General features: G+C 37.9%; 1 protein-coding gene across 8 annotated transcripts in view; it reads right to left on the reverse strand.

Annotated features, from left to right (window-relative positions):
* The window catches only part of ANKHD1 (ankyrin repeat and KH domain containing 1), a 153,067-nt gene that overhangs the window by 52,939 nt on the left and 73,176 nt on the right, over positions 1-26,952 (reverse strand). For 6 of the 8 annotated variants that reach the window (XM_070746954.1, XM_070746949.1, XM_070746947.1 and 3 more), the window contains exons 15-19: positions 20,610-21,359; positions 6,408-6,541; positions 6,184-6,295; positions 5,636-5,781; positions 4,088-4,230 (exon numbers count right to left, since the gene is read on the reverse strand). In XM_070746954.1, coding sequence (XP_070603055.1) covers positions 4,088-4,230; positions 5,636-5,781; positions 6,184-6,295; positions 6,408-6,541; positions 20,610-21,359 — 1,285 coding nt within the window. The remainder of the gene's footprint in view (positions 1-4,087; positions 4,231-5,635; positions 5,782-6,183; positions 6,296-6,407; positions 6,542-20,609; positions 21,360-26,952) is intronic. The other 2 variants (XM_070746952.1, XM_070746951.1) reach the window with 1 other exon arrangement.

Raw genomic sequence — 26,952 nt, forward strand, 5'->3', positions numbered from 1 at the left:
AGGAACAGAAAACTTTCCAGGTGGCAGAGTAAATCCTCTCAGTGAAAGGCCTCCTGGAGGCTTGAAAGGTTCTGATGAATCAATCATACATGGCCCGACACATCAGAGCGCCCCCCTCAAGCGAGACCAGAGAGGATCCAGGAGCAGTACTTCTGCCTTCTCCTCCAGAATCTTACGGATGATCTTAGGGAAAAGAGGCAGCAGGGGGAACGCATACAATAGGCTGGAGGCCAATTGTAATGGAGAGCATCTGTACCCCTCCGTGCCCTACATCTTGTATTGGGTATAAAATCTGGGCAGTTGGGCATTCTCCGGAGTGGTGAGGAGGTCTTCCACAGGCATGCCGAACCTGTCCATTAAGGCTCTGAAAATGGAGACATAGATGCTCCATTCTGCCTGATCTATCGCTGTGCAACTGAGCCAGTCTGCAGTCACACTGGATACCCTGGAGATGTGGTCCACCAATAGAGACAATAGATTGCGCTCCATTCAAAGATCTAGGGCTCTGGCCTTTAATATGAGATGTCAGGACATGGTCTTTTGTAAACTGTTGATTGACATGGTTTTTGTGGCCACATTATCGGTAAGGACCAGTACATGCTGTACGGCAGTCAGATGCTGCAACTGTTTGAATGTCGGATAAACGTCACGGAGCTCCAACCTGTTGATGTTGAACTGTGATTCCGTTGGGGTCCACCAGTCCTGGATGATGGCTGATTGGGCATGGGCCCCCCAATCATACAGGCTGGAGTCCATCATGAGGAGGATTCTGCGTGGCTCCTGGAAAAAGCAGCCTTTTGTAATGGCAGAGGAAATCCACCACCACAATGATCGTTGGACATCCAGAGATACCAGGACTTTAGCCAACATGCTGCATCCTGCCCTCTGAAAGGATAAAAGAAACCACTGCAATTCCCTGGAATGCAGGTGCACCCAGAGTGATATTGATGGCAGAAATCATTTCAGCCAGGAGCGTGGAAAGCAGGTTCAGTGGGATCCTGTGGGGCTGTAGGACCTGATGTTTTAATTCAGATATACTGACCTGCTGCTCCTGGGAGAAGTATTCACAACCACCGCTAGATGGGTCATTCATGTGGCTGGAGAGAGATAACTCTTCTCAAGATTAATCAAAAACCCGTGGTGGCTGAGAGTGTTAATCGTTACCTGGATGTCTTACACAGCTTGGTGCCTTTACGCAGACTGGATCAACATATCATCCAGGAAACATTGTACATACGTGGGTATGGCTCAGAGGTGGGCAGCCACAACAGCCAATACCTTGGTAAATACCATGGGCGCTGAGGAGAGGCCAAATGGGAAGGCCCTATACTCGTAATGAGTACCTGCATAGAAAAAACATAAAACTTTGTCGTGGGAAGGCCAAATTGGTACATGCAGGTAAGTCTCGGTGAGGTTGATCAAGGTGAGGAGGTCCTCCTTTCAAATGTCACCTGGAATGGTGTGGAGGCCGTGCAACTTGAATCTTTTGTAAATTTATATGCTTATTTAGGCGCTTTAAGTCAAGAACAGCTCTCTACCCACCTGAGGTTTGGGGGACAACAAACAGGAAGGAATAGAACCTCTATCCTTGTTGGTGCTCAGGTACCTGCTGGATAGTTTGAATGTCCAACAGGTGCTGGATGGCAGCCATCATGAGGGCCCATTTTTTCCAGATTGGACGACATAGGACATCTAAAGAAAAACCTTGGGTGGTGGTGGTGGAGTGGAAACGAATTTCAGGGAGAGAAACCACTGCATTTGTTTCGCTATCAGGGAGGATTCTAAGGCTCTGGCCATGAGTCTAGCCATCTGTAACAGCGTCAGACTGACAACTGAGCTGCAGGAAGCAATTTATTCAGATCTTGGTGTACCCTGAGGTTGGAGACAGGAATCTGCTCCTGGGCATTTCTGAACCACTTCAGAGAAGTGTGGGAAATAAAGAAGATGGAAGTAGATGCCTGGATCGCTCAGGTAGCGACCTGGTGAGATTTCTTAAGTGCCTAATCTGTGCGCTGGTCCTCAGGCTGCAAGAGTTCCTCAGGATCGCCTAGCATATTGGCTAGGACTGATATTGGAGTGTCCACTGCTGGGATCTGGAGATTCTGCTCAACCTCCATGGCGACATTGTAATAACATCTGTCAGCCAGTGATGAGGCGGGCCTGGAACATGCCACTGCCGCAAAATAGCATCTACAAATAGTGAAGGAGCCAGAACAACTTTGGCTTCAATAGGGTTTCCTCAAAGAGAGGATCTATGGCACAGGAGCAGGGTTCGCTGTGAGCCAGTGGAAGACCTAAGTTGGCACTAGCCTTTGCTTTGAGCAGCAATGATTTGAAAAAAACTTGGATGAACAGCATCAATGAGAAGGGAGGCTCTGGAGTGAAACCTTTGTCTTCCGAAAGGTCCTGGTCAGCCAGGGACCCCTGCTATTGAGACTTCACTGAATAATTCAGGGAGTATCTGTTGGAGAGCCACCCCTGGTGGTCCTCGTATGTCCATGTGGGTGGAGCTGACTTTCTAGCTAGCGGCCCAATTGCCTCATTCCTGCCTCAATGCTCTGTTTTATGGCTTCATTTATGATGGATTGCATGTTGGGACTGGATACTCTAATGGGGGAAGTGGCACGGAGCCAGGCAGAAGTCAGAGTAAAGGTGGCAGAAGGAAGGGCCTGCAAGGAGCCCAACATGCCCCCTGCCTAGGTTAGGGCTCTGCTTGACCTCATGGATCAGCATCTGGAATATTAAGACCTGGGATGCCCAGAGAAAGTGTTACAGGGCAGACATGAGGAGCCAAGTTGGCTTGCATAGGGCCTGTGACTTTGTGAACCAGCTGGCCAGCATTGCCTGTATGGGAGAGCAAGGCTGGGGCCCAGGAGCGGCTGGACCTGCTTCAGATCTTTTCCAGGATCTTGTCCCTGTGGTATTCATCTCTGAGGGCCTTGGCCTGGGAGTAACGGAGCCCGACTGAATGCATTGCCTTGTCGGGAAGAACCCTGAGAGTGGTCTGGCTCCCCTTCAGGCCCAGAGGTAATATGGGTCTTTTGTCCTTGGCGGATTTTGCCTTTGAAGGCTTAGCCTGGCTAATGTCATTCACCATAGTGCTGGTTCAGATGACTCCTGTAATGGCCACCCCCTCTTGAAATGTCCTCATTAGGACTCAAAATGGCCATCACTGTTGCCAGGCAGATTGTCCTCCGACAAAATGACCCCTACCACACAGCGAGCCTTGTGCCACCTCAACTTTCTGATTCTTGTGCAAGATTGACCCTGAGAGCATCCTGTCCAGCAATTGGAGCAGCCACATTAAAAGCAAAAGGAAGGAATATAAAACTGGTTTATTTCATTAAGGTTAAAATAAGTATGCTATCATCCCTGCTAATTCTTAATGGACTTTTGCTGACATTAGGACTAAAATGCAAGGATTTGTGAATTTGTTTATAGATAAGAGATGGCATATGGGAATAAGAGATCATTTGTTCTATTTTTAGAGAAGGCATTTAAGTTACTAAAATGGTTTATACTTTTGATGAAATGAAAACTCATTTCTTCATATATTTTTCTTTATTATATTCTTATTTTTCTTTTTTTGAACTTCTATTTTTTCTTTCATATTGTTTTGTTGGTAATACAGTGGTGGGCTCCTGCTGGTACAGCTAACTGAGCGTAATGTGACGGTTCCAGCTCACAAGTGCAGGATCAAGTGCAATTTTGCTTCCCGTACCAAAATCTCTCATGGAGATGCAAATGCACATGCGTTTCGGCAAGGTGAAGCAAAAAATGCACTCAATCCCGCACTCGCGCCAAGGAGTGGTGCACAATTAACTGTACAGGCAGGAGCCCACCACTGAGTTTGCACCAATATTTTATTACTGTAATTGCAATTTAAAAAAATAAAATTACTATTAAAAAAAAACTCATCTGCAGATTACCAAGTTTGTTCAATATGTCTGAATGGATAAAAGCAACAAATCAATGGAATTCAACCATACTTTATGTTATATTCATCAGATAATCCAAAATATTTCTAAACCATTTATTTATTTATTTGTTTGTTAGATTTGTATGCTGCTCCTCTCCGTAGACTTACCTTGAATTGATTTCTGCTCCAGCATTGAGTAGTATCTTAATAATGTTAACATATCCACCGGATGCAGCAAGACTTAAGGGAGTATAATCAGACACATTTCTGTGTTCTTTGTTTGCTCCTCGTGCTAGGAGAAGATCTACAACCTGAAATATTGAATATTATTAATACTACCAGAAGTTGACAATAGCACCAATGTGCTTAGGATAAATATTGAATTTTAAATCTGGCAAAAAACTGTTCTAGAGCATAACAAAAATAAGGAAAAGGTCATAGAAAAATTATGATATATAACTAAATAGTAAGCTTAATATCCTGCTTTAGCCATGAAAGCTTGCTGGGTGACTTTGGGCCAGTCACTCTTTCTCAACCCAATCTATCTCACAGGGTTGCTGTTGTGGGGAAAATAGGAGGGGAAAGGTGTAGTGGGTTTGTTTCCCACCTTGAATTATTGTAAAGACAGGATACAAACAGGTTAAGGTCAAATCTTCACTTTTCATACTACTGCCTTACTGAATTCCCATTCTATAAATAAAATTTTACACTTACATGATTACAGAATGGACTGTTTTTAAAAACAGCTGCAAAATATGTGCAAAAAATCAGTCCTAAAACATTGGAGATTCATATTACATATTACACTTAGTCTGAGAAATTACATGGAATGTATAATGCTCATACATTCCATGTAATTTCAGAATTAACTGAGGTTTCCCAATATTTCTGGATTGATTGGCAGATCTGAAATTTTGCGAACTCACTGCTGTAGTCTTGCAATATGGCAGCAAGGGAAGTATTGCTAAGTCATAAAATGGCTCCACGGAGATCATAACTAATTACAAAACATTGAATAACCAGAATGCCACTCGTTATTCCTTAAGAGTCCCCAATTTTAGCTCATTTACTTCCTTCATGAAATTTCAGGTTGTTTATCAAACCCCAAATGTTTATTATATATGAAAATAATGTAATAAACGCCATATACACCAATAATACTATAAATAATAACAACATCAACCCCTTGAATAGTTCCTTGATATGGACTCCCTTGCGGAACCCTAGACAAATCCCCTCCTTCTATTCACCTGGAGGAATGATGCAAGTGGAAACAATTAGAAGCTTAACACACAACTTGCATCCAGCATTTTTATATTCAAAGAATGTTTTTCATTTGTAGCATGCCAGATTTCCATTTTAAAAAAATTAAATGGTTATAATAAAATTAAAAAGTGAAATAGAGCAAGGAACTTGGAGCGCATTAAGGGAAGCATTTGTGGACATGCTGTGGATACAGGAAACAGTGTTTATATTTGAAGCATAAAGCATATGTGGATATATTCTAAGATGATGATGTCCACCCAATCTGGGTGGGTTTGGAGAACCAATACATGCTTTCATAATCTAAGAAATGCAATAACTATAATATGCAGTAAAATATTGTACCAAATGAGGACACATACTGTCAGGATGCTAGATCCTGTTCTTCCAACCAATGACTATAGTAGTTAAACAGAAACATGTAAAGTTTTTTTAAAAAATGTTAACACTTACTTCTTGACGGCCACCAGAGCATGCTAATGAAAGTGGTGTGTCCTTAGTACGCTCAGACTGGGCTTCTATGTCTCCACCTTTATCTAGAAGTATTTCTACAACACCAACATGTCCAGCAGTTGCAGCTAAAATTAGTGGTGTAAACCCTAACAGAAATGATTCTATTATTAGAAGCCATTTGGAAAACAAGAATCAAAGTTAAGTTATGCTGACAGTAAAACCAGAGTGTTTCAAAATCAGTAATTCACAATACAGAGTAGCAATCAAGATCACTATGCACAAAGCTGAAATAAAAGTTGAGTTTGTGATCCAACATTTGAGAGAAACAGAAGCAATGTGTTTTTGAAACCCTAACCCCTCATTTAATTAAGGGTTGAAATTGCATATAGAAAAAAAGATTTGCTGCCCAAATACTTATCATCAGCTAAGAAAAAACTCAAATGTTGTGAGTCATCGGAAAGTTATGAAAAACCAATGGGATGCTTGATTGGATATGCCTAATTTCAAAATAAAAGCAATAGATAAATTGCAGCACATTAATAGCTTACCTTTTTTGTCTCTATGTTCTATACTGGCACCTCGTGCTATCAATACAGAGACAAGTTCTTCATGCCCACCAGCACATGCAAGTGTCAACGCGGTATCATGATTGCTCTCCGTCTTAAGATTGAAAAAAATGCATTTCAACTGTATTAAATGGTGTTAATATTGCATCATTTAACCAAAATAGTTTTCAAAAGATATAGCTATATCAGTAATCAAAATTACTCACATGGGCATCAATATCAACAGAAGGGTATGTAGGAAGCACAGACTGAGATGTCATACTGAGTGTTTGTGAACAGGACTCAGGTGTAGCCGAATCCATGACATGTGAGGAAATGGTGGGCACTCTGCTATTGACAGCTAGGAAGGAAAAACAACATGCTCAATATCTCTTGCATAAAGAACATCTTTCCAAGAGAAGGACATGTTTTGCTATTATATTCATGAATCATGTTAAAGAAAATACAAAAACACACTCTTGTTCCTGAAACATGTAAGAAGAAATCTTAATTTAATACTCTAAATCAAATGTCCAAAAAAAAGTCAGGCAAATCTTAAAAAGTGTGAATGGTATAAGAAAAATCTGGACCAGTGATTGTGAAACTATCTTGTCCACATTTCAAACAGATAAGGAATATATTTTATACATAAACAATACTTTGGCCATCCACTTATTTTATTTCCCAACTCCTGGCTCACTTACTACAAATAATACAAAATCAGGCTATTGATAGTAAATGCCAGGTGCTTACAGTAAAACCTCTCATCATCATGATTTGCTTGTACACGTGAATTTATATTAAATTTAGCATTATTAAAACCAGATTTAGTGAAAGAAATGATATCTCCCTCTTACAGATCTACCTTTCCAGGTTTTAAATCCTTTTATCAAATGCAACTGGGGAGGAGGAATGGAAATAAAAGCATCCTGCTTATAACCAGGGGCTTTATTCCAGAAACAGCAATTTGGAAGTGTTTGGTTTATTGAGGTCTTCCAGAAAATAAAGCAATAGAAAGATACACTTAGAGCAATGCTAAGGGAACATGAATCCAGGAGCATGGTACAAGGTGAGTATGATCTTAGTGTGGTGGTAAGGAAGGAGAAGCCTAACTTCTTATCTTCCCTCACTGCACTGATAGATTATCACCCAACTTACCTTGTTTAGATTTGCCAATAGGCTACTAGGAATTCTCTAATGGTTTATGTGGTATAGCTATGCTGATGATACCCAATTATATACTGCTGTCCCAAGCAATAACAGAGACCTTGCTGCCAAGACACTGATCCAGTTTCTGGACTTTATGAACTTTGAATGGGTCCTAAACAGGCCCCAAGTAAAATTAAATTAGAAACATAGAAACATATTCACCAGTTTTATCTATTAACAGTGTCACAATGCCCCTGAAGCAGGTATTTATTTTTTACTTTTACTTTAATTTTCAAATTAAGAGTTTTCCTGGACTCCCAACTAGTTAGACAGGATAAGGCTACAGCCCTTTGTAACCTTGTATATAATTAAATGATCTTGCTAGAGTGTCTCATGCTCTCACCATCATCCATTTGAACTGCTGTTACATGTGCCACATTAGGCTATTTTTGAAGAACATTCAGAAAATTCAAACATTTAGAAGATTCAATCAGTTCATAATACAGCAGTACATACGTTGATAGTACTTGATACTATGACCTTGTGGTATCAGTGTGCTGGATCCCAGCTGTATATTAGCATTGATGTGCAAAGTTTTGTTTTTGACTGTTCAATTCCTGCTTATTGCTGAGTTATCGCCAGGATTGCCTTTCATCCAATCTTGACCTGCCTACTATGAAATTCTAAAGATAATTTCCTAACAATTCCCTACTTTTTTGGAGTAAGCATTTAGACACTTTTCCCCTGTCATATAACATTTCGAACATTTTCCCTCTAAAATGCATGCTTTCAAAAAATATTAAAAACTGAAATGCTATAAATCCTGAATGTGCCATTCGGACTTGATGGTTCCAAAATATGTGGAAGGCAACAGGTTGAGGAAGCTACACATAATCATGACCACAATTGGAACCAGACTATCATCACTGAGTGATCATTAAGTGAGATGACATATGACTGCTTCACAAATACAATTATGAAACTTCCAGTTGCAGTCTTTAAGCAATCTCACGTCATTGAGGAGAGTTTCAGATAAGGAGTATGCAGAGCATCAGGGGAGTGAGGGAGGCTCTGGGAGGCCTAGCACCTTCCCCGTCAGAACTGCCATCATAGGCTTAAGCTCCAGGCGGGGTGGGGGTGGGGAGCTGATCGGAAGAGACTAATCCTCTTCCAGAGATGAGAGGGAGTCCTCTTGTTCTCAGGGGGTTGGCCGAAATTATCCCTGCCAAAGTGCTGCTTGGAATTCAGCATGGAGTTTTTTTAGCCAGTCACAAGAAACATGAAGGAATTCTCTCAGCAAGCAGTAGCAGCTTGCAATGTTCCCTGCCAACACAGGCACATTAAACCTTTGGGGAGGATGGCAGGGAAGACTACAAATGGTAACCACATGATCCTGGGGCACATAGCATCCAGTTAGCACCCAGACTGCAATCCTATGGGGCTATAACAATCACAACTTTGCGCAAAGTCCCTTCTTTCAACACAATTGTAACTTCAAATAGTTCTTAAGTCAATAATTTCCTGTAGTACCAGGCACACATGAAACAAGAATTTAGCGCAATATAGCAGCTAAAATGTATAAACGAGATACAGGATAAAAATACTGCATCTATGACTAAGCGATGAATAATACAGACTTATGATGTAGTGTAACCATTTGAACCGTTTTATCTCAAAGCATTCAGTAAATAGATATCTGAAAGTACCATCAATGAAAACTGGCAAAGTATTTCATTTACCTACAGATGGTCCTCAACTTATGAGCACAATTGGGATGCTGCAATTATCGTAAATGTAAGCCAGCTATCAAGCACTCAAATTGCAATTGTGTGACTGTGGGGGTAGTGCAACAGTTATAACTTCAAGGACAGGTTGTAAATAACATTTCCCCAAGTTGTTGTAAATCTGAATCATTGTTAAGCAAACTATCACGGACCATTGGATTCTGGTACAGAGGAGGAGGAGTTGGAACCAGGACCATGGGGATGGCAAGTCTCCCCTGGAATGTGGAGTTCAGGAACTGAGAATGATGCTATCCAAGGCTCCTCCAGCTTTGGGATGGTAGTCCACTGGACAGGGAGCTGCTTGCCCTAACAAATGCAGAGGAGAATCAGCTGTAGGCAGGCAGTGATGATGAGGCAGCAGATTCCCTCTGATAAAGAACAGCTTCTCCCCCACACCCTGTATCCGAGGGCACGGAAATAAGGTCTGCAAGACTGCTGGTGAGGAGGCTGCCCTGCCCTTCTTCACAAGGAATACCTAGTTTGAGATTATATGCTTTGGCACACACTGTCCTGGCCTTTGTAAATTTTGTTTCAGATCATATTTCTGCCTTGTGGATTATGGACCTTGTTCTGTGAATTTTGAATCTTGTTTTTCGACTATGGATTTCCTCCTTGCTTTGTGAATTGACTCCGGTGACTATTGGCTTCAGTTTGGGGGACTGTGTTGCATTGACTGTTGGTGGCTGCCTTTGGAAAGGTTTGGAGTAGAGGCTGTTATAGGGCCATTTGTCCTGGGATAGTAGCTCAATAAAGGACTTTATTAAAGCCTGCATCTGCCTGGGCGCCCCGGGTCATAACAGCCAAAGTCATTTTTCTTCAATCACCGATTAAAAACATTATATTCCTGAATTAACAGAAGTAAGATCAATTTTAACTAACTAAAAGAGATAACTATTATTAATAGCTGATATTAATTCTTATTTTTTACAGATGGTCCTTGTTTAGAAGCCATAATTTGGGCCAACAATTCAGCTTCTAAATGAAGTAGTTGCTAAGTGAATCTTGCAACTATACTTATGACCTTCCTCTGCCTTACAACCTGCCAAAATTGGAAATATGACGATTGGTCACAAAATTACCTTTTAATCTCTATCATATCTGTGAATGTTCACTAAAAGAGCCAGTTCCTAAACAAGATATACTACCTTTACTATTTTTGCCTTTTTTATACACAACTCAAGGTGGCAATCATACCTTGATGCCTTCTATTTTCCCCATAAACAACCATGTGAGGTGGGTTTGGCTAAGAGAGTTTATGCCCCAAGTTATGCAACTCGTGCAGAAAATCAGGAATTTGGTAGCATTTTTTCCAATTAATTAATTTTATTAAAAGCTATTCATTTGTTACTTGGAAAAGACATCAGACTCCTGATTTTTTTTGCTACCACTAACAAACCAAGTTTTTCTTCTACAATGTGAAAAGCTGCAGATTAATATCTGGGTCCCACATTATTTTATAGCACAGCTCGTTTTACAATGGCTTACTGAACTGAAGCATAATAGTTTAGTTTACATAAAATGCTAAATGATAAACCTCTGTTTACAACACACGACTGAACCCAATTAGTTCGTAGCAAAATGTTATTTATTAAATTTGCTGTTATAGCACACCTGATTTGTTGTAAGAGTACAACAGGAACATCTGCATCTCTTTTTTGTTTCTAATGCATATATAAATATTAAAATAAGGTTCATAACCTCATCACGTCGAAGTTCGACTACTGTAACGCTCTCTACATGGGGCTACCTTTGAAGAGTGTTCGGAAACTTCAGATCGTGCAGAATGCAGCTGCGAGAGCAATCATGGGCTTCCCTAGGTATGCCCATGTCATACCAACACTCCGCAGTCTGCATTGGCTGTCGATCAGTTTCTGGTCACAATTCAAAGTGTTGGTTATGACCTATAAAGCCCTTCATAACATCGGACCAGAATATCTCCGGGACCGCCTTCTGCCGCACGAAGCCCAGCGACCAGTTAGGTCCCACAGAGTTGGCCTTCTCCAGGTCCCATCGACTAAACAGTGTCGTCTGGCGGGACACAGGGGAAGAGCCTTCTCTGTGGCGGCCCCAACCCTCTGGAACCAGCTCCTCCCCGGAGATTAGGATCACCCCCACCCTCCTTGCCTTTCGTAAACTCCTTAAAACCCACCTCTGCCATCAGGCATGGGAGAATTGAGACATCTCCCCCAGGCCTATATAGTTTATGTATGGTATGTTTGTGTGTATGACTTTTTAAATAGTGTAATGGGTTTTTAGATATTTTTAAATATTAGATTTGTTATTGTATATTGTTTTTATTATTGCTGTGAGCCACCCCAAGTATACGGAGAGGGACGGCATACAAATCTAATAAAATAAATAAATAAATAAATAAATAAATAATATTGGCTGTCAACAGTAGTTGACAGGACAAACTTACATGTGTGACTGATACTTATTTGTGAGATTTATGCTGCTGAACTTAAGAATTCAATTAGTTTAGAGGATCAGGCATTTCATTTCAAAATATGTACAACCATCTTAAAACTGAAATCCCTAAATTGGGTTATTTTAAAATTTAAATACTTTTGCATTTCTTAAAAGTTAAGGAACTATTTTAACCAAGTTCTGAATAAAAAAAGTATTAAAGGAGAATTAAGATCACTGATATCTACCCATCAGAATATTGAGTCACAAAAGGTTGGATACTTGCTTATATATTATTAAAGCCTCCCATACTATTTTGCTTAGTCTATTGTCCTATGAATTCTTCTCAACCCATCTTGTTCGCATAATGAGAATGCATATAGGTTATGTTACAACTGTTTCCTAATAGCATGGTTTCATTGTATCATCTTTTTAAATTTTCTTTCACTGCACTTCAGGAAATGGGGTAATCTGCAGCCCTTTCCAAACATTTTGGATTACTCTTTCTTGTGGAATTGTTTTCCTCATATTCTCCATTAATGAATATAGGTGGCTGCAATAAATCTTATGTAGGTTGTCCCTCAAACTAAAGGGATTTGAAGAAAGGGAATGGTATCAAACACATATTTTGTACAAGTAAGAATCAGGGGAAAAGCAGAACTATGTTAGATAATTTAATTTTGACTTCTCAAATTGTCACTAACATAAAAACAGTATATATTAGATATGCAAATAAAGTTGCTATTAAATAATAATTTCTGCAAACAAATGGTTTGCCTAAATAAAAAAATGATTTCTATTCACAAAACTCTTCCTGAATTTATCCATCTGTTAATATAAGACTCTTCTAACAAGTCTCCAAGTCTCCGGAGAGGGGCGGCATACAAATCTAATAAATAATAATAATTTCTGTGCTGACTCAACTATCTGGTAATATGAAGGCAACTTTTTATTTCAATACTCTCAGATTAGGAGCATTGAAAGAAAAAGTAAAGGAGTTACATTTGGCAGCCACACTTTCAGCATTTAGAAAATCTGAATATTGCAATGGGGAGAGCAGGGAATGTAAGTAAGGTGATCATATTAACAGACCATCAGAACTAACAACTCTAATGGTCTAACTCTAATGGTCAGTCTCTGTAATGGTCATAAATTGAGGACTACCAGTAAAACTTTTAATTTTATCACAGCATAACTCCATGCACCACACAATATCATTCCTGTTGAAAATAAGGGCCCTGCAACATTACAAATATCTTACATGCAGAGACCAAAAAGAAGGTGGCTATATTCTGTGAGAAATTTTGATATTCATATTGCTTTCTAGTATAATTAAATTAAAAAAATGAGAAAATGACTGAATAGTTTTATGCAAATCATTAATCAAGGCTGATGTGATGGGAGTGATCCACTTTCATCAATTTGATGGTTTGTGGTGCATATTAAGGGCTACACTCCCAAAATAAGTAGACCTCGAATTTGACTCAACTATAGGTTGCAGATTTTAAACGAGCAAATTTTATACTTTAAGTCTTATAAAACTATTTTTTCCTTAATATTCCTTTACATTTTGAAAAATCTGGTCATATACCATGCCTTCTCATAGCATATAATTTGATTTACTAAATGAATACTATAAGCAAATGTAATATAAAAGTAAGCATGGATCATTGCCAACGCTGCAGTTTGACACCTTTAAAGAGATATTGGGTTCAACTTTTCTCCCCTTAACTTCCCTTAGGAAGCTGCTTATAATATTTTTTCTAGATTTTTAGAAGTTTTGGAAGGACAAAGTTTATTGTACTGGAAGAATCTCCTATCTTAGAAGAAATTGGTTTTATGTAGGGTTAAGGATTAAACAGCAAAAAGGAAGGTCAGAATGATGATTCCGAGGCTAAATGGATTTGACAGACCCTGTAGGTGTTTTAAACACTTTATAAGGAATAATCTGAAGATTTTGAAATTAAAATGTTCCCAGTTCCGGTGATCCTGCAATGTCACACTGAAACATATATATTTGCCTTGATTTTGAAATTAATTGTAAGAAATCCTCTTGTGGGAAAATTTTGCTTATTGGAACATAAACATATGATAAAAAGGATACTGAAGGTTGATTAGAGGGAATCAGAGAATTACAATTAAAGGAAAATAAACCATTAATTCAATGGTGCCATACTATCTGACTATAGAAGAAATTAAGGGTTTGGGAAGAATGTACTCAGAAATTACTTACAAGTTTATCTGATACTTTAACAGAGGATATGGAAAAATAACAGAAGGTCAAGCTTATTTGAATGTGGATTTGGATTTTTTAAAAATACTGTACCAGATTATAAAAGTGAAATGGAAAAAAATGGTATGAATCTGAAAATGAATTTAAAAATACTAGATTGATGTGGAAAAAGATGGCACAATGGATTTATGAATAAAATCAGCTGGTGCCTTTATAATTTAATTGGATGTAATTAAAGGAGGCATATCATTAATAAAACAGAGTGGACGCAGAAAATCTTATTTTGGATTTACAAGAGGGATGTTTTAAACTCAGGGTGTCCAGGGGGAAAGCATTTTGAAATTTCCTGATATTCCCTGTAACTTGCGATCTAGTTAAGGCGTGGTGGTAGATGACATCATGCCAAACGACTAAGCTGTGTAGAAATATTGGTAGCTGACGAAGCAAGCCACAGTAATTTTCATTTTTGCTTGATTCTGCCAGGCAGCGCAATCTGTTTTTGTTTTGTACATGATTTTCTCCTCACTTTTAAACATTTTAATATAATTTGTTTCCCCCCCTGATTTTTTCCATTTTTTTTCACATATTCTCTGATAATTCCCTAATATTTCCCGAACCGCCTATTTCCCCGATAATTTCCTGATTTCCGTTTTCCAGGTTTGCTAGACCTGTAATCTAAATAAGCTGTTTTGTACAGGAAACAAAGAGAAAATGTTTTTAAAAATCATTGGGGGATACTGTGATGGGATTAAAGAACCAGGAAAGCAAGCAAAGAATTTGATTCATTCAATCTGGGTTAATAGTTTATTTTGTCTCATAGCTATTGAATTTTTTTTTTAACTGAATGACAAGGCTTTAAAAATCTGTTTATAAATGGAGAAATATTTATTTTGATTTATTGCTTAAAGAAAGTGATAAATTGGATTACAAAATGGATTTATTTGATTGGGCTAATATATATATGGTATTATTTCTGCGAGTTCTTAAGAGACTTTTGCTGATTAGAATTGAATGATGAAGTGTTTATGTCATTATTGTTAACAAATAAGACATACTTTTTAATTGAAGTACCCGAGGTGTTAAATTACGGAAATTTATCTTGTCTGTAGGGAAGAGGGAGCTATCTTTTATATACTGTATTTTTCGGAGCTTTTGGGGTGTAAAATAGGGAAAACAATCTGCTTACCAGATATTCATCTGGCTAGCATCCTTATTAGTCTGATCAGCTTCAGCATACTATTCTAATCGGAGAGAGTAACAATGAAAGAGCTTGCAAGTCAGTAAGAGCTGGGAACATCATTAGCACCTGGAAAGAAACATCCGGAACAAGTAGAGCAATGGAAAAAACCCTGCGAAGACTTAGGGCTTGGAAAACATTCTTCGCAGAGAGTAACAATGAAGCCGATAAGAGCTGGGAACATTGTTAGTAGCTAGTTAGGGCTGGAAAGAAACATTCGGAGCAACTAAAACAATGGGGGGAAAAAAACCCTACAAAGAGGGTTTGGAAAATATTCTTAGCAGAGAGTAGCAATAAGAGCCTGCAAAGTAAGAGCTGGGAAGATCATTAGCAGCTAGTTAGGGAGGGGGGGGAGCTATATTCAGAGTACTGTATAAGATGCACCAAATTATCAGCCTCTTTTAGGGAGGAAAAGGTGTGTCTTATACTCTGACGGTCTGCCAGGACAAACAGAAGAAATGTTTTTCTAACTAATCAACATTTTGAGGCCTTGCCCAAGAAGCATTCTACTTTCTGATGAGAACCCTGTTGCAATGGTAAAAACCTGAGACCAACAGTCCCAATCCCTTAAATAATTCCCCAATTTATCAAGAATGAAGAGTATCCTGGACTATGAGGAACCATGCAGATTTTCATATGGGTATGCTGGGTCCACATACCATTTACAATTTCAGGGAAAATCTTCTCCCTGAACTTTGTAATATTCTAAATGGTTTTATGCTAGAAAGGTTGGTCAGCAAACTGACAAGACCAGTGATTCTGAATTTAATCTTTCTTCAACATTTGACCAGTTTCTTAGTGACTTACCTGAAAATGGGGACATATGATCTGGATCTGAAGTTCCAACAGTTCCCCTGTCATGTGACTATACTTCATGTGCCCAGCAACATGGCCACATTCATGGCCATTTGCAAGGCTTGTGGTCACATGACCTTAAGATTGCAGTGCTCATTTAACAACTGCCACAAAAAAACATTAAATTGGGTTTGCCATGTGACCCATTTTATGATTGTTATAACTTACAACCACACTGGCTCCATTATGGTTGTGACTCAAAAGACTACCAGTAACAAAGCAGAACTTAAAAATCCAAGGGAAAAAAATCTCAACAATGGGAGTTACTGAAATCCACAATAATATCTCAGCAATAATATAGTTTGTGAGAAAAACCTCTAATAAATCATTAGGAGTAATAAGCAACATCAAAATGCCTTAAAACAAAAGCCCAGTTTTATAAAATAGAAGATTTCTAAAGAAATGCAGGAATCAGCTAATGAAGAATGCAAAAAATAAAATATTTAAGGGCAATACTGCAAGAATATTAAGGGCAATTTACTAAATGCAGAAGAAATAAAAAATGAATATTGAATAGTGTAAAAAAATACAAACAGACTCCTGGCAAGAAAACACAACTGTACACGGTCAATTTCTACAAAAAAAAAGTGTGGGGAAAAGTATAAAACCTGGCAATGGTTTATAACTAGAACATTAAAAAAGAAAAGAAAATGAAGGCTTGATTTTAGGTGCTCATGAGCAAGGTTTCAAACTAATGCAAAGTCAGAATTGAAAAATCATGTGTAAATTGTGCAAAGAAATAGAAGAATATTAGATCAGTGTAACATAGTCATCAAAATGATTCACTGGAACATCTGTAAAAATTATCATGTACCCATAATGAAAAATTGATAGAAAAATACAGTCGAAAAAGTAGTTGAAAATGTCATTAAAATATTTTGGGAGCTTTGTAAATACATATCAATATTCTTAGCTCATAACACACCAGATATGTTTGTGATTGAAAAGGATAAATTGAGGACAATTGATGTGGCAATACCAGGGGATAGCAGACTAGAATGGCAAAAGTTCACAAAATATTAAGATCTGAAAACTGAAGTTGAAAGATTATGGCATAAACCAGCCATATTGGTCCCAATGATTATCGGCACAGTGGATGCCACACATCTTGGATAAAATTTAGATAATCTGCACATTCACAAAATTTCCCCATCAATTATAAAAGGCTTTAAGCCACATATAAACTATACCAATATATTACAACATCCTAGGTTCTTGGAAAGACCTTGATGGGTATGATGGACAATGCAAACTAAAATACTGGCAACTGGGAAAGATCCAAACAGACAGACATCTGTTTATAACATGCCTGATATAAGTTATTGAAAATAAAGTCTGGTTCATTGGTGGTTGCCAATGCTAGGAATGAGGAAAAAATGACTGGAAAAATTACAGAATATCAGGACTTTCAGGCCAAAGTTGAATGTGGTATAAAAATCGATATACAGTGGTACCTCTACCTAAGAACCCCTCTACTTATACCTAAGAACGCCTCTACTTACAAACTTTTCTAGATAAGAACCGGGTGTTCAAGATTTTTTTGCCTCTTCTCAAGAACCATTTTCCACTTATAAACCCAAGCCTCCAAAACTGTAACTGGAAAAGGCAGGGAGAAGCCTCCATGGGGCCTCTCTAGGAATTTCCTGGGAGAAAACACGGCTGGAAAAGGTGGGGAGAAGCCTCCATGGGGCCTCTAGGAATCTCCTGGGAGGAAATAGGGCATGAAAAGGTAGAGAGAAGCCTCTGTGGGGCCTCTCTAGGAATCTCCTGGGAAGAAACAGGGCTGGAAAAGGTGGGGAGAAACCTCTGTGGGGCCTCTCTAGGAATCTCCTGGGAGAAAATAGGGCTGGAAAGGTGGGGAGAAGCCTCCATGGGGCCTCTAGGAATCTCCTGGGTGGAAACAGGGCCCCCACTCTCCCTGTGGTTTCCCCAATCGCACGCATTATTTGCTTTTGCATTGATTCTTATGGGAAAAATTGCTTTTTCTTACAAACTTTTCTACTTAAGAACCTGGTCACAGAATGAGTTAAGTTCGTACATAGAGGTACCACTGTACTACTTATTGGAGCTATATCTAAAGGAGTTCCTCAATATCTAGAAATATTGAATTTATTACACTTGAACATCCCAGGTTTTTTTTGGGGGGGGGGGTTGTGTTGTTTTTTAAACTAGCCTGCTTGGAACTGCCTTTATTTTTAGATGCTTATAATTCTGAAGTACTTGGTTTGGAGTTAAATTATTAACTTTCCACCAGATTAACCCACACATACAATGAATAATTTACTGAATATTAAATGAATAAAAAGGGCTAAACGGAGAATTGTTTAAATTATTTTTGCTGGAAAGAAATAAAAAGGAAACCATTGCTTAAAGCATTATTTTGAGGGATGGAATCCAAAGATGGATTTTTCCCCCCCTAATCTAAGTTCAATCAAAATTTATCTGAAAATTGTTTTAGAATTGTTGCACATGTTATAATACTAAAAAGAGACCACTGAAAGTATTTTAAAGATTTATGTCTTGTTGAAGAAAAGGCACCATCAGTTTAGTAAATTAAATAATGGCATATTCTTTACTATTCTTTGAAAGGTTCAACAAAATAGCGATGTGATAATCTGATAGATACACAAAGGCTTTTGATAAAACCGATCAACTAAACCAAATTCAGCTGTTAATCAGATAAGAGATTGAACAGAAATTAGTGAATAGAAATAAATGGTCAGTTTTCATCAGATACAATCAACAAAATCAGTGGAGATTTTCATTGGCACTAGTACTTTTGAAGTTCTTTATAATTTTTTTGAGTTAAGGTTTTTTATGACTAACAATAAACTGGTAAGGTTTTCTAATTATTTGGAGAGTTGCAATTTGTGACCTTTCCTACTGGTTTCTGACAAGCAAAGTTAATATGGAAACTGGCAAGTAGTTGCAAGTCAAGGTCACATGAGATGCTTGCTTAAGAACTTATTTATTCAGCAAGAATCTTCTATTCTAACTTGATTCTAATTATTGGATGCTTGCTTATAGGACTGCCACCACTAAATGGTGCAGTTGGGGATGGGGGTGCCCCAATCAGCATCATTAAGTGAGGACTACCTGTGCTGGTCAGAAAAAAAACTTAGAATAGAATTTAATGAAAGGATTTTCACGTAGGGAAATATGAATCCTCCACTTGTCAGTATGATAATACCTGATTTTTTTTCTATTTTCAAAAAATATTCATTTGTTTAATAGGTTTTTAAGTTTTCAGTTATAAAACTTCCCAAAATATGGAATGTTGCTTACCATTAAAAAGCACATGCAGAATTACCTCTTAAGAGATACAATAATTTAAGAAAACTGATTAGAATAAATCCTATCATTAGGTGAAAACAATCAACCACTGAAGACAGACCAAAAATAAAAGCTAATTGAGGCTAAAAGCTGACCCATCCACTGACATACTAACCAATCAACAACTATTTTCATTTTATTTAGGTTAGTTTTCATAACAATTAGCCACTCATCAGTGAGTGACAGTGCCTCTACCAGTGCATGGAAGTGATCAGCTGCGGGCAGCCTGGGTGAACAAAGTCTACCTTCCTATCTTAGGCAGCTGATTAAACTACTGCTAATCAAAGAAATTTGATTGGGAACAGCTTTTTCTAAAGTCATTCAGTGAAAAAGAATATGGCAACAGATTTAGTACAAATAAAATGCTTTTTTTCCTTTACATAGCACACAATGTACTATCATTTGATACCGTAATATGATGTAATAATGTCACCAAGTTGTATGTATCCTTTAAGAGGATTAATCAATTTTATGGAGAATAAAATTATCAATTCCTAGCCAGATAAAATAGCTATATACTATCAGTAATAGAAACAATGAGTCTTGCAATATCCACTTCTGAATTGGGTTTACTCTTGGTTTGGAGTTTCACATTCATGTTCATTGGATACTATGAGAAAATATGCTAATCAATAGGCATTTTGATTCTATTCAACAGTTCCTGAGAGAGTGAGAGTGAGTAAGAGATGGGGGGAGAGCAGAGACTCTATGCTTGTCTATTTACCTCTAGGGACTAATCTATCAATTACCCTAATTTGAAGTGCTATCCTGATGAGATAATTATGATTGAGACAACATGCAAATAATACAAAATGGGTAAGTAAATAAAGCCCATCTTTATTACCAAATATAACCTATTCTCACTCACTCCCTCACTTCGAAGTATCTTTGGTCTTCATCTTTAATTAGTGGAGTAATGCTTTTCAAAACTATTCCATCTCCTGACTGACTATAGGCTTATGACATTCTACAGCTATATAAAATAAGTAATTAGAGATTGAGTTCTATTGATATATAATCCTAAACATTTATTTGAATCAAACAATGTCAATTTGAGAACGCTATCTAGAGATTATGAAGAGAGCCCCTACAAATAATCAGATTCACCAAAATTCTATTTTTTCACAAATGCTTCCTAATCAACTATTTGCACAATTCTACAAACTGACATATCTTCTTGAAAGGATTCCCATATTAGTTATTACACCAGAAATAAAACCCAAATGGATCAATATAGTAAAAATCCAATAAAGCAAAACATTTTGCTTTAAATGAAACAATCCAAAATTTGAATGTAACTGAATGCCAACATTAAAACTAATAAAAACAATAAAAACAAGGGAAAGCTATAAAACTTTGTGAAAGTTAATGAGAACAAAAGAAAGTAATAACACATATATTTATTCAAGAAAAGGTACATTTCTCAACCCACCTGCTATCAGGTCATCAAGAGTGTCGGTAAGCGTCTGTGCTGGCGAGGCAACCATTAATCCATCTGGTTCTTGAACTAACAGTCCCTGAACATGTCCAGCAATTGGTTGCTGCTGTCCTATAGTTTGCTGATTACCTAATACTTTCTGAAGTTCAAAAGAATCTGTCCCATTACAACCTATGTTACTTGAAAAGTTACACTGTGGTGTTGCGAGAGGCTGAAGAGGGGCAAACTCAGTTTGCTCAGGAGATGAAGGAGAGTGTTGTTGCTCATCTTTATGCAGGACACTGTCAACCTGTGACAACCCTGAAAGGTTATCCCCAGGAAGGCCCTCATTTCCTTCCAGTTCTGGGAGGAGACCTGTATGTGGACACTGCTGCTGCTGCTGAGTAAGGGGAGCCTCTGTCTGACCTTTGGTCTCCAAATATTCTTTGGTAAATTGCTGCTGTGTTTTCATCTGCAACTGCCTTTCCACCTTTTGCAGCTCCTTCAGTATTTTCTTTTTCTTTTGTACTTGTTCTTCTCTGTTCTTTTTGAGCTCTTCAATTTTATCTTTATTCAAAGGTTCACCTTGAATCAATTCCAATGATTTAAGTTGTGCTTTTTCAATTGCACTAATTCTCTGTCCAAGTTCATTGAGCTTGCCTTCAGTTTCTTCTACTATACATTCCAAAGGCTGGTATGGGTGAAAAGGTGATAGTAGTTCCTGATCTGCTACCTGAAGGGAAGTTGACTTCTGCTTGGATGTACCTAAGCACACGAAAAATGTTTGAAAAAGTGCCATGCTGCAGTTTACCCATATCTCCCACAACCTTTTCCCACCCAAACGTAATCATTTAAAGATAAAATAGACCAAAGCCGTTACTAAAAAACAGAAAAGACATTAAAACATTGGATGGGAAGATTATTCCAAAACTTTTATCTTTTTTCTTGTAAATGCCTCAAGATTGATTTCAAATAGTAATCTTGAAGAAATATGAATATGGATCCCTGCTTTAATTTTAACACTCAAAGGAAGATTCTGTCTGAAATGTAGGCTACCAGAAAATCGTTTACTACACTTGGAAACTCAAACGGAACTTGCACAATAATTGCAATATTCAGATTTTTCTCAATCATTTTTTGAGAAGTGCTAAATAAATGGAAAAGCCATATAATATTTTTGAAAAATTATGCAGGTTTATAAATGCAACACAAACTAATCTAACAAGAAATTACCGCCAATTCAACCTCTATGCAATACAAGCCATTCTGGTATAGGAGCTTTATTGTTCAAAAGTCCAAATTCTAAATATTTTTCACCAGCACATTTGGTGTTAATATTCAAAATTTAAAATAATATTCATAACAAATCATATATTTTGCAGGGTAAACAATTAATTTTAGGAAGAACTTTATACATATTCAAGAAATTATATTATTATATACATAATATTATATATTACATATAAAACTGCTCCAAGATTATATAAAATTGTATCAACGTGTAAGATACTGAGTTCCATGTTTCTTAAAAAAATGAACAATTGATATTAAAAAATAATACTAAAGTCAATAGAAACTTTGCCATTAGCCATGTTTTTACAGGAGTTTTCCTTTATGTTTAAAGTGTAAAATATCATAAACAAAGCAATCTTAAAACCCATGTCTAATTAAAACTATTAGGTACTTCTGTGGTTCTGGGCTATTTTGTGGGGGAAAGTACAGTGGTACCTCTACTTAAATTAAGAATGCCTCTACTTAAGAACTTTTCTAGATAAGAACCAGATGTTCAAGATTTTTTTGCCTCTTCTTAAGAACCATTTTCTACTTAAGAACCAAAGCCCGAAAAAATTTCCCAGGGAATTTGAGAGCAGCAAGGAAGGCCTGGCCAGTTTCCTGCCATTCCCCTTGGGTTTTTCTCTCTGGCGCAGTATATAGTAGGCAGCCTCGCACTGGGTGTATGGGAGGCGCGTGCTCCTCCTCACTGCCTCAGAGTCCTTTTTTTTAAAAAAAGTGTTAAAGTTTTGGATTTGTTTGATTCCCCTCCCCTCCCCTTCTTCCTTTGGCAGCATCTGTCCTCCTATTCTTCTTCCTCCTCATCCTCCCACCCAAATTCTGAGCTTTTATTTCTTTCCTAATGGGTTTGCATGCATTATTTGCTTTTACATTGATTCCTATCGGGAAAATTGCTTCTACTTACAAACTTTTCTACTTAAGAACCTGGTCACAGAACAAATTAAGTTCTTAAGTAGAGGTACCAATCTATTCTTTTTCCTGTAACATTGACTTAGAAATTCTTATTATTTTATTTGCTGCACCACAATTAAACTCAATGATTTTGTTCTCCAATTATAGAACCTCACTGAATCAGGATATTTTTATATATGTAATTTCTCACTTTTAACTCTTAACTCTTTCCTCCACTAAGATTTTGACAGAGATAAACTGACATATAGACCTCTACCTACAATGTAAACTACAGCTATACAACATATCTTTAACATATCTAATATTAAAGCTATACAACATGTTTAGGTGCATTTGTTTACAGATTCAAAGAAAGGAAATAGTGACTAGAGCAATCAAAATAATTTGGATATTCTACCACTTAGTTCTTTTTTCTTGCAATAGTAGGGCGGTACGGTGATTTAATGGTTAAGATGCAGGGCTTCTCAACTGGAAAGCTAGCAGCCCTAGGTTCAAGACCCGAATATCATGTGATTGGGTGAGCTCCCGTCCTCACCCCAGTTCTTGCCAACCTAGCAGTTCAACAGCATGCAAATATGAGTAGATAAATAGGGACTACTTTCTGTGGTAAGGTAACAGCACTCCTTGACATCAAGCTGGACACGTACACAGAATTGTCTTCAAACAGAGCTGGCTTAATGGCCTTGAAATGGAGATAAGCACTGCTCCTATATCCAGCAACAACTGATGGAGTACAATTCATAGGGATCCCTTTACCTTTTTTTACCTTGCAGTTGTAACACTTCTAAACATATATTGTGGTCAGCCAAAAACCTTTTTTATTCTTGGTTTTTTAATTTCTCTCACTCTTCAGTTGCAGAATTTTTTTAACTCAGAAATCTGAGCATTAAGTCTCCCATATACTGCATGTTTTGAGATTCCCCAGATTTTCAATAATATTGCAGGACTGTGAAGATTATTTCAAAACGTTTATCCTTTTTCTTGTAAATGCCTCGTGATTGATTTCAGATAGTAATCTTGAAGAAATATGAAGCCGATTTATATTTTAAGTTTCCCCCCCACTGACTGTGGAATTGTGGAACTTCTAGCCACCTGTAGCAATATTTCCCATGCCACTGGTTGTTACACATCCTCAAAACAAAATAAAGACATCCCCTTAGTAAAGTGTACCCAAAATGTTTCATCCTCAACCCCCCTCCAAAGGTATTGTGTATATCTGAACAGTTCAATTTCATTCCTGAGTCCTTCAGGATTGGGTGGCATAGAAGTTGAATTAAATAAATAAATTTGCAAACACTTCAGGAATATCAATATTTTCTTTTGAAAATATTAGATTATTACTTTTATCATGAGGCTGGAGCAAAGTAATCCTTCTGAAAATTCTCTCATGCATATAACAGTTGTATAAGAAAACCCACACTGTGGAAGCAACTTCAATATTAACTGTCTTTTACAAACTCTTTGTTATATTTACGTCTATAGTTCTCTTTTGAAGATATTAACAATTTTCAGGCAGCTATAGCAATGTGCTTTCTTTCAAATTGTGGTTTAAAGGCTGATAATTCTACATCACTTTCTATCTCTTAAGAAGGGTGAATTTATCTTCATTTCACTTGCTTAGAAGAGATTTTGGTTGATGAAGGTTTTCTTGAATGGGTCAATCATCTTATAGGATCTTATTAATAACTTTACAGCAGTTTAAAAGTAGTACTAAATCAATTAAAAGGCTGCCAAAACGTCTGCAAATTTCATATTTACTGCTCCTTTACTCTGAATCTGCAAACAACTGCACACAAACCATAAGCATATAATCAAATTTGCAAAAGAATGTTTTTCATTTTCTATCATGTAAATATTGTGCTATTTTTGTTTGCTTAAGGATCAACCAATAACACAATTTAACAAGGGCTACCCAAGTTTTATAATTCAACTGGATATTTCAAGTCAAAATTATGAACACAAAGTGCACATTTATTTCACAATCAGTATACTGGTAGTCGGTTATACCATCGTGTTGGAGGAGTAATATCTCATTAAAAAACCTTGGTCCAACTGGCCTTGTAAGGGCCCCTTTCCATAGTTACAGGAAAATATGGTCAAAGGTTCTGAAGGTGGAAGAGGGCTCTATGCCCCAACGGTTGATAAAGTGGCAAAACCATCTTTTACGAGAAGGGAAACTCTCCACTGCCTTCTGGCTATAACCATAATTGAAAAGGCTTGAGGAGTAAAACCTGGAGTAAAATCCAGAGCCAGAATCCCAGAAGTAGTTCGCTGACTGTATGCAGACACATTCTGATAATTGGAATACAGTGATCCCTCGAGTTTCGCGATCTCGATCTTTGCGAAACACTATATCGCGATTTTTCCACCCGATGACGTCACTCTCTTCCTTCCTTTCTCATCTTTCTTTCTCTCTCTCTTTCTCTCTCTTGCTTCTTCCTCTCTCACACTCTCTTCCTCCCTCTCTCATCTCTTTCTTTCCTTCTCTCTCTTTCTCTATCTCTCCCCCTCTTGCTGGCGGGCGGCGGGCGGGCGAGCGGGGGCATCAGTGAGGAGCTGGGGTTTCCCCTTTGCGTGGGCGGCTGGGAAACCCCGATCTTCGTCTGCTCGCTGCTGCTGCGCAGAGCAGATCAGCTGCTGGGCGGCCGAAGGAACCTTCCCTGGGTCTTCCCCCTCTTGCTGGCGGGCGAGCGAGCGGCGGGCATCAGCGAGGAGCCGGGGTTTCCCCTTTGCTTGGGCGTCTGGGAAGACCCAGGGAAGGTTCCTTCGGCCGCCCAGCAGCTGATCTGCTCGGTAGCACAGCAGCAGCGAGCAGACGAATCGGGTTTCCCCTTTGCGTGGGCGTCGGGGAACGCAAACTCCACCATCTACGCCTGCGCGGCCATAGAAAAAAAGGGCGCGCATGCGTAGATGGTGTTTTTACTTCCGCAACCCTACATCCCGAAAAATCGATTATCGCGAGGGGTCTTGCAACGGAACCCTCGCGATAATAGAGGGATCACTGTATAGCTCGAACCAATCGTATTGGCTTTGCCATTCCATTGGATTATTTCAGAGAGGTGGGGAGGGGGGATCTGCTGCTTGGGTAACAGTCTATCCTTCATACTAACATTCCCAGACCTCGTGCTCTGGAGAGGATACTCCAGCTTTCCATACAGCATTTTAGGAACTCTTTCCAGAGCACAATATCATAGTCTTTTGAGACTGAAGGATTCCAATTATGATACTGATAGTCTTTAGAAAAAATTATTGAAGCAATATTAACTACTCAGAAGGAATCATGATCTCTAAAAATAGTACTTTGCCTTGAATCCCCATGCTGAAAAAAGTAAAAACCTTTTCCATGAGAAATGACTATCACTCATATCTCACCCTTAAAAAGTTAATTAAGAACCATAAAATATAATAATGTACCTAGACAAACAATTCAAGTTTAATCCTTTATTTATGAAAGTTGAAAATTAGTAAATATTTTTGTTCCCTAAATGAGCAGTGGTTTCCAGGATATAGTTCACATGCATTAAATTTTCCATCCCATGAAGTTTGTGTCTTTTCTTTCAGAATTCTAAAAAAGTATTACTGAGAAGGGCAAGGCAATCAGATTTCATCTATCCCTCCAACAACCTTACTTGCAAGACACTAATTTCCTACTAATGAAATCAGATTGTGTGCAGCTTCATTCCTTTCCCTTCCAGAGAACCTCTTGTAGATGTTTTGAACCTAATACAGAAATAATGGAACTTTAGTAATAATGTCTTCTCATTGACTAGGGAGCTATTAAAAAAAAAACCTCTAGTAAAGTTTCACAATACAGCAAACTGAACTAATCAAAGCAAAAAGGTGCTTTTGTTAAAGTTAATTTCACATCTAAAATGATATATAAATACGTCTAAAAAAGTACCTCAAGCTAAATTTATTCTTTGAATAATTCAGAAAAGTAAGCAATACAACGAATTATTGAATAAGCATCTAATTCTTCAATACAGATAAGGATTACATGACAGATTAATGAACAGAAAGAAGCTCCACACAACTGGCACAAAATTCAAATACAGTATTGAACCAAAACTACCATCAACATCTGGCAGAAATCTAAAAGGAAATCATATAAAATAAAAGGTATAAAATAAAAGGTAACTATAGTAATCTTGCC

Source organism: Erythrolamprus reginae, chromosome 3, assembly GCF_031021105.1.
Source record: "Erythrolamprus reginae isolate rEryReg1 chromosome 3, rEryReg1.hap1, whole genome shotgun sequence".
NCBI classification, from domain to species: Eukaryota; Metazoa; Chordata; class Lepidosauria; order Squamata; family Dipsadidae; genus Erythrolamprus; species Erythrolamprus reginae.